Source organism: Amblyomma maculatum, chromosome 8, assembly GCF_055883805.1.
Source record: "Amblyomma maculatum isolate TAMU_Amacu chromosome 8, ASM5588380v1, whole genome shotgun sequence".
Classification (NCBI taxonomy): Eukaryota; Metazoa; Arthropoda; class Arachnida; order Ixodida; family Ixodidae; genus Amblyomma; species Amblyomma maculatum.
This window is the reverse complement of record NC_139351.1, coordinates 95,351,728-95,365,321: the sequence shown is the minus strand read 5'-3', so window position 1 is coordinate 95,365,321 and position 13,594 is coordinate 95,351,728. Positions and strand designations below refer to the sequence as shown.

General features: G+C 46.8%; 2 protein-coding genes across 2 annotated transcripts; one reads left to right on the top strand and one right to left on the bottom strand.

Annotated features, from left to right (window-relative positions):
• The first annotated feature begins 1,418 nt into the window (after positions 1 to 1,418).
• Positions 1,419 to 6,856, top strand: LOC146181875 (neprilysin-1-like). The gene is made up of 6 exons (XM_084575859.1): positions 1,419 to 1,443; positions 2,148 to 2,275; positions 3,224 to 3,289; positions 4,114 to 4,221; positions 5,523 to 5,599; positions 6,631 to 6,856. The coding sequence occupies exons 1-6, from the start codon at positions 1,419 to 1,421 to the stop codon at positions 6,854 to 6,856; spliced, it is 630 nt and encodes a 209-aa protein (XP_084431985.1).
• A 3,660-nt stretch (positions 6,857 to 10,516) lies between these two features.
• Positions 10,517 to 12,946, bottom strand: LOC146181874 (endothelin-converting enzyme 2-like). The gene has a single exon (XM_084575858.1). It carries the CDS (start codon positions 12,944 to 12,946, stop codon positions 10,517 to 10,519), a length of 2,430 nt encoding a protein of 809 aa, XP_084431984.1.
• Between the last annotated feature and the right edge of the window lie 648 nt (positions 12,947 to 13,594).

The window sequence follows — 13,594 nt, the reverse complement described above, 5'->3', positions numbered from 1 at the left end:
GCCGATCAAAAGTGACACTCTTACTCTCCCCCTCAACTCGACGGCGAGGAAAGAAAAATTAAGAAAACAAACAAGCCGCGACGCCCCCCCCCCCTCTCCCCCACGCCCCGTTCCGCCAGCGTCACTTGGGAGCGTCCAATGAGTAGACGAACACATCACACCCCGATGACGTCACTGGGGAGATTTCGCGTCTACGGGAATATTGTCGCCCTAATCGGTTGCTAGCGACCGCTAGGGGCACGTCTTTAAAATTATTTGTGAATTATCGGCTGCCCACAAAGCACTTAAATTTGGCTCCAATATTTACAAAGATTCCTTCTATGTTTTTTTTTTCTCTAGAGAAATAATACCGCAAATATCGTTTCAAGGGCCCTTTAAGTCTGTTTATGTTGAGTCTCGCGCATTACAAATAAATGTGTGCACTAAGAGCCTGAGCTGCCTCGCGGTGCGAAAAAAATTGTTCTTGACCTTCGATCTAATCAGTTGGCTTCGCACGACAGAGTCGGCCACATAATAGACCTCAAATTCACTCGCCTTATGAGCTCATTTTCTATAGGACAGTCCATGTTTACATGACCGACAATCTCAGATTTGCGAGCGTAGTTGATCGGCCTTGTTAATAAATTTTGGCAGCGACTACGTCAGATAGGCTTTGGCCATTTAGCTGACTACACTGTAAATAATATCCCATTCTTTCCGTGCCTATAACGCGCACCATCCATAAAGGATGCATTGGATGCACGCTTTTAATGAGCGCAGTAAGAAGCACTGCACCGATTATAAGGAGCATCAGTACCTCAGTACACCCTTTCCTGAGGGTGTGAGTTAGACACGGAAATGAACCTCTATAGTGTAATATTTTTATTAGTGTAGAGTTCGCGATGGGGCTAGCTCTGGTGCGAAGGTCGCTATTGAGAGGAGTTCGTTAATATAGTCAATAGTAACCTTCAGATATTTAGTAGATTGCGGCGATTATGAGTTCATTTCGCTAGGGAACTACCCGTGCGTGGCACGCCTTATTTCACCCCCTTTCCTCAGATTCCGTAAGCGTCTACAACGTAAAAATCGCGTCCAACTTAAAAGCTCAAAACAGTGATCTTGGATTTTGCGCATCAGTCATTATTCGATGACTTTCGAAAAACATCTTTATTCTATTTTCTTTGTTTTCTTTTCTTTTTCACATTGTATTAAACTGTTCTTTACTACGTCCCTTTCCATAAGGTATATGAATCGACGGAAAAATCCAATAGTCTCTACAAACGCAGCAGAGCGTCTATTGGCGCTTTCCTGCTTTAGTTTGTCACTATTCTATGGTGTTTACCTTCTGCTTCGCCATTATCATTCAACCATTCTCCTACTGCTCCGTCCATCGTAGCCTGGTGTACCTACCCAAGCTGTTGCACCTCATTGGCCTCGGCATGGGCAAGGCTCTGGATCCTCACGGTAGGCGTTAACGCGGCCTCATCTTGCATAGAGCATTTCTGTACGGTGACCATAATTGTTAAAGGGCCCTATATAGCACAAAGCCTTACAACCGCTGTACTTAAATAAAAACCATCAATTTGCTCCGCTCTTTCCGCATATGTTGGCTAACGGAAGAAACTGCATTTAGCTCAGTAAAAGAACTGCGTTTTAAAAACAGAACACCTTTTTGCAAGCAACTCGAATTGAACTCTTGAAAAAAAAAAAATTTCGCCACAGGAATCGGCGGGGGAATTACTGTTTTGACGTAATGTCAGCCTTTTTGTACAATTGTCCAAAAACCGCGGCATCTACATTTACCCCGTTTACCCTTTTCTAGCTTACAAAAGCTCCGTTTTCAAGGAAAGGGTGCTCTGTGTCACTAAACAAAGTGACGTATGATTGCAGGCCAAACGTTTTTTATTTTTCTTTCTGAGCTCTCCTCTGCCGAAAGAAAAAAGTTAGTACCTGCTTCATTTGGCCTGGCTCATATGTACCTGCCCTCATAACGAAATCGAGAACTTGGTGACCACATCTTCGAAGTGGGCCTGGAAGCAGATCATTTTCCCTCACCCTCTTCTATCCTCTCCTTCTATTTGTTTGCTGTTATCTCGCTCTCTGGCTAGCTTGATTGTTTTTGTTTGTGATGTCTGTCAGTTGCTTCCTCTCTTTCCTTCATTCCTTAGGCACACGCATTAGCTCCGAGCCGGAGGACGCCGACTGGCTGTGGGGCACCGCACGCGACCGCTGGGAGAACTACACGGCCTGCTTTCGGAACATCTACAACGTGCTCGAACCTAAGTTCCGGATGCAGGTACCACATTTCAGGATGCCTAGTTCGTTATGAAAAATTGTGTGCGCAAACTTAACGAGCACAAAAAAAAAAAAAAAAAAGACAAGACGCGCGCCGTGTCCGCTTTCTCACTGCTTGTAAACTTCGCGCCAGAAATTTTCATCATAAACAGCCACTTACTAGCTTCGCTTTCTATCTAGTGTAGATGCTGAAATTGATTGCTTGGAGCTAGAAGAAAAAAGCAAAATATTGAAAGGCACTAGTAGTATGCCCCGAATAAAAAAGCGGAAAAGCTGACAGCAAATTTGAATTAAAGAAACCCTCGCCAAAGCTCTCTTGTCATCCCTCATGCATTGCAAAAACTACTTCACACTCAACAAGACGAAACTGTCTGCAGTAATCTCTCTACCTGCTGCTTACTATGCCTATAGCGTCTACGGGGTAAAATACCTCCCCTGCCAAACTGGGGAATACTGCGCTACTTGATAGACAGCTATAGACAAGTGAAAGACGACACACGAATGCGCTTCATTCGTGGGTCGTCTTTCACTTGTCTCTGTCTATCAAGTAGAGCAGTATTCCCCAGTATGATCAACCAACAGGCCCCTGTGTTTGCATTGTTGGCTCCCTTGCCAAACCCAGAAAGCAAAACTTCCGAGGAGGAGATCTCGGACAGTGTGGCACATGTGCAGTAACCAGTCTTTTACAAGTGCATCTATCTTAAAGCAGCTGCCACAATCCCGAGGCAATAGACCGCGCCAAAAAACCCAAATTTGAGAAACTAAATTTCTGACTTGAGCAGTGAAGAATAGCCATTGACAGCGCATCTTGGGAACAGGACGAGAGGAACGTTTCAAAGGACTCGATGTAGAGCAAGCTTTTTGACGAGCTGATACCGCCCACATACCTTATTAGCCATACGTAGGCAATGATGGGCAGCTTTTCTTATTGTTGTTGGAAATTTCTCAGGTGGACGCAAACAGGACATTCGCAGGCAACCTGGTCGACAGCATGGCGCTCCAGGCGGCCCTATGGGTGAGCATAAGAATTATAAAGCTTTTGAGGGTATTCGCAAGGACAAATGCAGCCCAGCACAGAGGGTACTTCAATACTCGTGCAAACGCAAGCGCAGCCCGCTTGAAGCCGATACCAATAGCGTGCCTGGTATAAAACGTTTTATTCACATATATAGATAGGTTTAGGATTCTCGAAAGAAATCTAGCAAGGATCGGCTTGTAGAGGGGGGCAAGTTTAGAGGTGTCCACAGGCAGGAGTGGAATCGAAAGGACAGAAAACGTCAAATGATGGACCCCAAACACCAATACAGGTTCTTAATTATCGTGGCGCTCCAAACTGCTGTGCTCGGCTTATGTTATAGGCCTACAGCAATTCTAGACATGTATAAATCACTCTTATCTTGTGTGGATTAGTGGCAGTCCCTGTATAATTATATTACAGTCTGTCTTTTGTGAAGAATTACAAGACAATTGAAGCTCGTAAATGCCGTGCAAACCATGGTACACCAGTGTGGCCACACAGCCCATTGTTTTTCAATGATAGCAAGGCATCAATTGGTTCTTTGAGGTTCAAGTACTTTATGCTCACCGCCGTAACAGGTCGAAGCGGGTTTTCCAGCTTTATAGCTATGTTATTCGCCAAACGCAACTTTGTATTTCTGAATTCAACTGTCTCTCAATTCGACTTGCTTGTGAGGTATGAATACTTGACAGGACCAGATGCGGGGGACTCTGGTGAAAGATACACTGGCTTGCATTTCTTGCATTTCTAACGCCTGATGACTCCAGTCATTTGTCTCGTCTCACTTTCACTCAATTCGAGGGACGGTATACAATGCGCAGTACTATCGGCGGCGGGTGAAGGAGGCGGCACATCCGGAGCCCGACTTCCAGCTCCCCAGGGCAAAGAACCTCACCAGTGAAGAAATCTTCTTTTACTCCTTCGGAGAGGTACGCGATTCTGCTTTTCACATGCGTCGGCAGGTGATGTTTTGTTTCAGCAGCAGTGCACATGTGATGACGGACAAGAGAACAACAAGACACGCGAACAAACACAGCGCTTGTGGCACATCCCTCTCTATCCTTACAGTATGAATTCAGTCGAAAGCCCTATATGCCTGGTTAGCAAGGGAACCCGGCAGCGAGGGAAGTGTCCAGAAAAAGTGGTTCAGAAAAATCGGCTTAATGTCATTGGGGCAGTCAGTGGTCCTTAGAAAGCCATTGAATGTGTGCAGTAAATACGCGCCACTACAACTAAACCTACCTTAACCTAACTCCTAAAATACCGTAAACCACCACTCAATACAACCTTATTCTATCACCTAGTTCTTAAAAGCACTCACATGTACACCAAGCTGATTAAATATTCATTGGAATTCACAAGAACGTATGATCATGTTGCTGCAAAAGAAACCTGTATAGCTTTCTTAGAAATGTCGAAGTTTAAGAAAAATACGTTTTTGCCGGGGACCGACCACGAGGCCAATGCCTTCCTGCTCACAATGCTAAGACAACGTGTCGCTTCGAGTTGGTGACTTGCTGCTAAAGCCTGTTGATCAAAATTATCAAGGGACTTGCTGCTTCCTCGCTCCGCCATCTACCGGTCATCTTCGAAAGCTTAGTTGATTAACCCTTAGCTTAGCTTAGCTTAGCTTAGCTTAGCTTAGTTAACCCGAGACCATCGCCTGCCCTGGACAGGCGATGGTCCCGGGCTAGAGGTTCGATGGAGACGAAAAGCAAGGCGCCCGTGTGCTGTGCGATGTCAGTGCACGTTAAAGAACCCCAGGTGGTCGAAATTTCCGGAGTCCTCCGCTACGGCGTCTTTCATAGCCTGAGTTGCTTTGGGACGTTAAACCCCACAAACCAACCAAACAATCTTCAGACATTTTAATAGGGAAGTTTCCAGAAAGCTGTATAGTTATCTTGTGTATGTTTTTGAAAGCAGGCTGGGTGCCAAATCACTACTTCGACCGCAAAATGCACAAATGCATCCCTCTCCTGCTTGGGCAGCGCTGCTGCCTGTAGTATTTGGAAATAAATAAATAAATTTGAAGATTTCCCTCTATAAGCAGCGCTGCTCACAGGCATTTGAATCAAGGTTATAATACTTCATGTGAAAAAAAGAGCATATTTCTTATTTCATTTTGTCCCTTCTTTCCATTAATCTTTTTTATCCTTAATATTCTACTTTATTCTCTGTCTTATATATTTATTCATTATTTCATTTTTCTTTGTGGCTTCGCGATACGCAGTACATGTGTGAGGTGCTTTCCCCCAACGCCAACCGGAAGCTGATCGAGTTCGGATTATTGCCTCCGAATAGCGTCAGGTGGGTAAACACGGTACAGGAATAAATTATTAACTTATTGAAAAGAATGACCAGCTACTCTCCTAAGCCGCTTCTGTTACTTACTTCTGTGTCGCCAACCTTCAGTTTCCAAGTTATTCACGTTTCTTTTTATTATTATTTTACTGCTAAGCACTGCACGTTTAACTTTTAGCACACATTCAAAAACCAGATAATTTCGAGAAGTTTTGTATTTTGAAGCCAAATAGAAGTACTCACATTGTTTCGTCATCTCTTGCACCAGTCGGTCCAATGTGCATTTTCAGAAACTGCAAAACTCGCCATTATAGCAGTTCCTCTCAGTAAATAATCAGTACGTCTCAATGATTTTACGATTTTTTTTTGCTCTCATATATCCAGCAATATTATTATATTAGTGTTGTTCATATATATTCTTGTCGTTTTTCTCGAATTCGTTGAGAAGGGATGGAAACGTTCTCTATGAAAATAAAGCAATATTTCAGTTAATAATTACGTGCAGATATGTATACCGCAGATATTACTGTCCATTTATCTTTTACCATCTACATCATGCGTCTTTTTTGGTAATTAAGAGTATTACTAACATATGCATTTTGACCTTACTGGACACAACCTCTGTGGAAGCAGGGACTTCTGTCAGGCTTTCTCATAGCCTCTACTCTCTGCTGCCGCATTTCGCATGCGTGAGGAATTAAAGTCGGGTTGCACTTTTGCCTCCCTAATGCGAAATAATGAAGTGACGCCACCACTGTTACTATGGCAACGCCTGGCATGTTCAGACATGTTGAGCTGTTATGACGTCGGACGCTGTAACCCTTGCTACGGCTAACCATGACTGACTAGCTATGACTAACCGTGACTAATTAAATCATAAATATCATGCTTAATCATCTATTATTTGATTATTATTGATCTGTGGGTGATCAAGATGTGCGAAGGACATTTTCTGATCACACGAAGCGTGAGGCAAGAAATGCTTTAGAATTAATCATTGTCGATTAGGTTGTAAAGCCCCATGCGTACACTCACAGGCTCAACACGCTGCTGCGTCACCTGCCCGATTTCGCGAAGGCGTTTGAGTGCCCGCCCATCAGCGAGATGGTGCTGCAGCCGCCAGAATACTGCGTGCCGTGGCCTTCCACGGAGCATTACGTCATACGGCCCGCCGACGCGTTCTCTCCGAGCGGTTCGGTAACGTCAGCTGCGCCTGGCACTCCTGCCGTCACCGCTGCAACCCCGCTAACCCAGCACAGTTGACGCCGCTGACGTTGGACGCCATGCAGCCTCGCTTCGGTGGCGTGTAGCTCTTGTGCAGTGTCCACGAGAGTAATATTGCCACCTTAGTGTATCACATATAAATAATTCAGAACAATACAATAAAATGAAATGCGCGACATGCCGTAAAAATATTAAAATTTCACAATGTTGGTACATTGTGTCTTCAATCCTAGCAATGCTTTCAAAAGCAATGCCATCACTGCTTTTGCAAACTGTTGCAAAATAACTTAGAACTAGTGGCAAATCAAGCACCATGACTGAAGACACCTAATGGCGAGACTCCCACTGCTGCTTTTAGAAGAAACGAGGATAGTTTTTGGGCAGCACAACGAGTGGTAATCCGCTTGAGTTGTCTTCTGGGGATTTTAGGAATGGAAGTTGAGGTGGTAGAATTAATGCGCTCAGAGAACACATGAATGATTACTAAATTGCATTTCTAGCCTGATAAAGATTCCTATGTTTCTCAAATGTTGGGGACGTAAATGTTAGGTTGCGGTTGCGTGCTATATATTTTCCTTTTGTCTCGGAAGCGTCCTTCATGTTGGTTTTATTAGTGTTTCTCTTATGTTGTAGTCACTGTCGGCCAGTATTTTATCGACTTCTAACTGAAACCCAGCTGCAAGGTGGTGCACAACCCTTATATTCATGTCATGTTTAATTTCCCAGCACGCTATGGATGAATGAGTTTCAGCTATAACCGTATGTAAAAAAGGCTACTTTTTTTTATTACAGATGTTTTTCACGATGAAGGGGGTCAGGAAAAGAGCAAAATCCATGCGTACGAGCGCTATTGCAGTGTGTTGGCAGGGTTAATAGTGATTTGGAGAGGAAGCTTCACTGGGCTAGCTGCGGCGCGTTTCCCGTGCGCCGCAGTTTGACCTTCAGACAATCTTCAGCCGCGTGACTAGCTGTCCGCGGCCTGTCGCCGCCCACTTCTTCACACGTGTGGTGCACGAGGCGGTCGGCGCTCGTTTCTTCTTCTGCTGCTGCTTCGCTTCTGCATCCCACACCTGCTTCTTCTTGTTCACACACCTGGCAAACTTCATTGCTACCGGCACGCATCTCCAGAAATGCACAACACTGCCTGACACAGTGGCACAGAGCCTTCCAGTCCTGTGCCTACCCTTTCCCTCCACTGCCTATCTGACTCGCCTCCTGGGACATCTCCCTTCAGTATGCCCTCGACACCTTCACGTCTTCTAGACCCGGCTTTCTGTGGTGTACCCAAGATCTGCAGACATCCATGAAGGAGTCGCCCGCTTTTGCTAATCTACTTACTACTTAGGTTTAGTCAGGTTACGCCTTTCCTTTATTTTTTAGTCTGCAGTCGAGTTATCACAACAGAGTGAGCAGTTCTAGCAGTCTGGAGTTTCGAATAGAAGAAATTTGTTTGAAATAAGCGCGAGAATCATATATTATTCTGGAGCGTGAGACAATTTGTATTTTAAATATGCAGGGCGCAGCTCAGCTATGTGCCACCTGTTGCAAAAAATACAATCCACCCATCCGTTAAAATTAATTAATGGCGCGGTGGACTAAAATTTTTGCAACAGACTTTACATTTCAGTCGCCGCTAAGAGAACACATAATCAGATATCGAGAGCACGTGCGGTCTTTTTAATGAATTACAGTATGAAAACTTCTGGGTCACAATGAAAGCGATTTCGGTGCAGACCACGGAGTATTTTCACGCGTGGGAGAAAAAAGAAAGGACTGTTGTCACTGCTCAAGCACACGCAGCTAGCCTGAGCCCCTGATTACACATAGAAGGCGCGTACGTCGCTATGGGGTAGCACTTTCCCAAAGCACTAAAAGGTGTCCGGTCTGATGGTTGCGCGACTGAGGTTTGGGAATTGCAGACACATCATAGTGAAGACAGTACCGCGTACCTCGATCGCGCAGTTAAACCTCTTTTGATATCTCTTGCATTTGCTAATATTCTTTTCAATAATAATAATAATAATAATAATAATAATAATAATAATAATAATAATAATAATAATAATAATAATAATAATAATAATAATAATAATAATAATAATAATAATCTTTATTCAGTATAGTTGAAACAACATACACAAACGAAAGCGCCGAAGCCACAAGTGGGCTTGTGCGGCGACAACCGACAGCCGCGGCAATCTACGTGCTACATCAAAACTCCATCAGAGGCAAAAAGAAAAAGGAACAAGAAAGAAAAAAAAAAAAACATTTGGCACAACACATTATCAAAAAATGCACCGATAGCATCAGTATATATTATAGGCTCTCTAACGCTTGAACAGCAACTCGGTGTTTTGCGGGTGGTGGCCAAAGAAAATACATCGTCCAGTAGTTCGTTGAAGAAAGCTGGAACATAATAGCGTTTTGTTCCTTTATCGTAGTGAGCGCGCACTCTCGGTTTAAAACAACGAGGAACCTGTCTCAACGGCACCGGTTTCGTGTTTATGTGCCTGTATACACACATCAGAGTCGCCGCAAAAGCGCGACACTTTTGCTGACGACAAAGATGAGGCAATAAAGCCATTCGCCTTAAAATAACTCGAGGCACTTTGGACTACTAAAGTGTGATGAGGCGAAAGCGTCTGTGACGAAGTGGTCCGAAACCTTCCACTACGGCACCTCTTTCTGTTTTCACGGCCACCTTCCTCTTTTGAAGCGAAAAGCTTCACTACAAGGATCGGAGCCGAGCTCATAGGTCGGCGGACTCACTCTTCAGTCGACTCACTCGGGCTCACTCAGGCTCACACTCAGATCATGATCTGAGTCGTGAGTTTGGAGAGGGCTACCTACAGCTTGTAGTTTAAGTTAACTGTAATTGCGGGTGCCGAAGATGTTTGACAGATAAATTATTTCTTCCGCCCGTATCGTCGAGATATAGCCGCGTAAAGAAGAGGGGAGAGGGGGCTTGGTTTTGGATGTTTAGAATCTAACCCCCCCCCCCCCTCTCGATGTGGTCATCGTGCGCATGGAAAGGGGATGCTTGAAATCAAATAAAAATAAATACGATTAAAACACTGTACAACTGCTTATAAAAAAATTCAGCAAGCATGTTAAATTGCCAATGGTATTTTTTATTATATTAGTGTAATAGTTTTTGACATGTAACTAATATGATTGTGTCTTTGTAAACTTATTCCTTTTTTATACATATCTTGCTCCATTACCTAGTTTGCTAAGCTTACTAATAGCAGTACCATGTTAAACCTGACTCATTTCAATGTGTTTTACGCATCCATCAAGCTTATGCTCCCACTTTTTAAAATCCCGGATGGGGTTGTTAGGTATCTCTAAATTAATATGGGCAGAAATATGCAATGCGTATAAATAAACCCTCCTACCGGACTGACGACACAGAGTAGTGTGAAGGGATTTTAAGAATTAACCTTGTCCGGTCGGTACAGGTTGCAGGGAGCCGTCAAGATTTTTCAACAACAGTGGTTTTTGAGATTATATATCAAGGATATAAAGGGGGACATGAACACACAATCACTTTTGCGCGCACAAGTGCGCCGACTTTACTGTATCAAAGCCGCATGGCTTCCGGCAGCAAAGTTCTCGCGCCGTTTCGTTCGAACAACGTTCATTTTAAAAATATTGCAGCTAGCGGCCACTATATAATTCGTTATTAAAGGGGGCCTCTCAGAACATGTTCCCCCCGAAACTAGTCGGCGCAAGCGACAACGGATCCTCATCGTCACTGCCGCCTCGGGGCACCGATGGCTGCGACCAGGTCGTCACTGCTGCGACGGCACCCGCACTGCTACCTGCGTCCCTGGTCGCACCTGCTTCCGGGTGCCCAGACCCACTCTCACCCTTACGGGCAGCATGCTGGTCACTGGTATCGAAGAAGCCGCATCGCACAGCCGGGTTCATGGGCGAGGCCACGGGACAGGTGAAGGCGGCGGCGAATCCACGGAAGTTCTTCAACGGCAACGTGCAAGACAGCCGCTGTCGCTCGCTCGGCTCACGCGCGCAGGATGCCTGGCAGAACGAGACGAAGAAGGCCTGGTCCTCCGATAGACCCAAGAAGGTGCGTCGTCCACGGCGCGTCAGAGTGCCCCCTTCGGCGATGGATCGCGACGCATTGAAGGCCGCGTAGGCTATCTCGACGGCGGCGACTCCTTCGAAAGACTGCGCACCTCCGTCTGTTCCGTTGGCGGCGGTCTCGGGACACGCTGTTTTCCGCTCGTAGTCCTGGTACGAGGTGTTTCCCCACCAGAGACCGGAGGCCAACCCGCGTCCGTCCACGAGGACGCCTCGAGGATCAAACGCCCGAACAAGGGCAGCGGCATAGTGGGCCCCGAAGCCGCCCATGTTGATGGCAAGGCCCCCTCCTTCTACGAACAGCGGACTGCGCAGCGAGTGTAATGAGACAGCCAGCTCGTTCAGGTAGTAGTGGTATCGGAAGAGGGCCCGCTGGGATTGAACGTCACCTGACGAGAAGGCGTTGGCCACGTCCCCCCGCCTACCAAGAAGCTCTCGACGAGCCGACAACGCGTTGATCCAGTACCGTAGCACGGCACCATCCTCCCTGGGCTCCGGGAAATGCTCCAAGATGGCGTCCACCTCAGATGTATTGAGATAGGAGTCGGAAGGCCACAAGGTAGTGTTCATGCGGCGCAGCTTGTTGACGGCGGCAGCTCGGCTATCGGCATCGATCCACGTCGCCTTCAGGAAGAGATTTATGGCTGTCTGAGTGATGGTCATTAGAATGCCATCCACCGAGGCACGCAAATGCAGCGGGTATTTAGTGTTGATGTAACCAGAGAGAAAGGTTACACCGAACACTCTGTGCATGGCCCAGAAACAGTTGCCACTCCGTGTCTCCCCTATCTCGAGCGTAGTGGGTTGGCCCGGAAGGGATGGGTCGGCCATCCATCCGAGAAGCTGAACCAGCGTCCATGCGAGCTGGTGTAGCACTGCTTCGACAGGTATCGAGCTCAGCAAAGAGTCTACTGCCTGCAGCAGCTTCACGTTCGTGGCGAGGACGCGGTCAGCCTCGGTCACCCTCAGGGCTTTGTTGAGGTGCCAGTTGAGAAGAGTGACCCACTGGGCAGTGGTTAGGCGAGGAGTAGCCAGCTTCTGCATCTGCTTCAATGGGAAGGCCAGTTCGTTCTGGCCACCGGCCACCGAGCCGGACAGGGCATCGACAATGGTTGACTCGTCCCGACGGAGCTCATCTAGATCCTTGTCGCTCATAGCTGCAGAGCCTCTCGCACGTAGGACGTTGTAAAAATGATGTACGCGTGTTTTGTACACTCCTTGACCAATCATGGCATCCATAGCCCGCTTCCAATTGCTGGAGATGACACCAGGTCCAACGCGCAGCTGCCGTTGATTTCGGCCTGATACGGGCGTGACACGAATCGAGAACCATAGGCCCAGGTTCCATTTGATGTCAAGGTCCAAAAGCACGTCCAGAGGCTGTCCGGGCACCATGGTTCGTTCGGGCCACGACAGCGATCGGTTGGCGAGGAATTCGGTCAGTAAAGCGACGTCCCTGTTGCTACCGGTACGCAGACAGGCCTTGTAAGCATGCTCGGCTCGGTTGCTGCGGTGAAGTTGGTCGGACGACAGGACTTTGCCTGGTGGCACCGTTGTCTTGTTTGAAACGTCGTTCGCGGTCTCCAGGTACCTGATGGCTTCCTGTTGGGCAATGGCCAGAAGCTCACGGAAGGCGGTCTCAGACTTGGCTGTCCGAGGATGCCATGCGCCACACGCAAAGCGGTAAAAGTCGTCGCAAGGGGCTGTGCTCTGGTTCAGGGTGTCCTTGAGGCGACGGAAGTGTGCCATACAGAGTTTAGTGTTGCAGGTGTTCCATGAGTTCTGCCCCATTCCGGAGACTCCCTGCGAACCCCTGCGGTGGCGCAGCACAGACAGGCCGATGGTGATGATGCTCAGCGTCAGCGCTACTCCCAAGAATGACGACAAAAACGGCCCCAGGCCCGCCACCCGCTGCCGCCTGTCCAGTCCTCCACTAGTCGTCGATGGCGCCTCGCAGCCTCCTGCCGCCATTCTAGACCGCATACTTTGTGCCGGCCACTCGCAGCGAGCTTTCTGCTTCTTCATGGCTCCTTCGGGCTTCGAACAGAACGTGCGATCTTCTCGTGTCCTCGTGATATCAATTCGTGCCTCGCCATGACTCCTCTTTCTTTTCTGCTCCTCACGGGAGGCGTAAAATATGGGCTCCTCGCGTAAGCGCGTATTTTACTATGATAAGTAATGCATAAATATTTTGTCTCAATTGCAATGCTACGAACCATAGCACGGTTTTCTTGAAGATGGTTTTCGAATCCGGTATCGCAGAAAATAAGATTTCACTGAGTACGAGATTGTGCTTAAACTTGTATATCTAAAGCTGGTTTTAAAACGATACCTTCTGTTGATAGGATATGTTTCTTTAAGACATTTTCATACAGAACGAAGTTGCAGTCCATGACGTAAAGTGGTTAATTATCGATTCACTAAAGCGCAAGAAGCTGCTATTCAAAATACGAGTGGGGTTTGGAAAACCGCTGCAATTGCCGTTCATACTCACGCGTAGGTTTGCAGATTAAGGGAAGCCTAGGGCAATGTCCATCGAATTCTCCGAAGCAGATGGAAAATTATATTTTAAAATAAATTCGAAGCAAGTCGCGCTTGCTCGCCGCTTTCCACAGGTGCTGCAGCTGGTCTTCGATAGCCTGCATCGGTTTCTCCAGGAAATGAATTTCACAG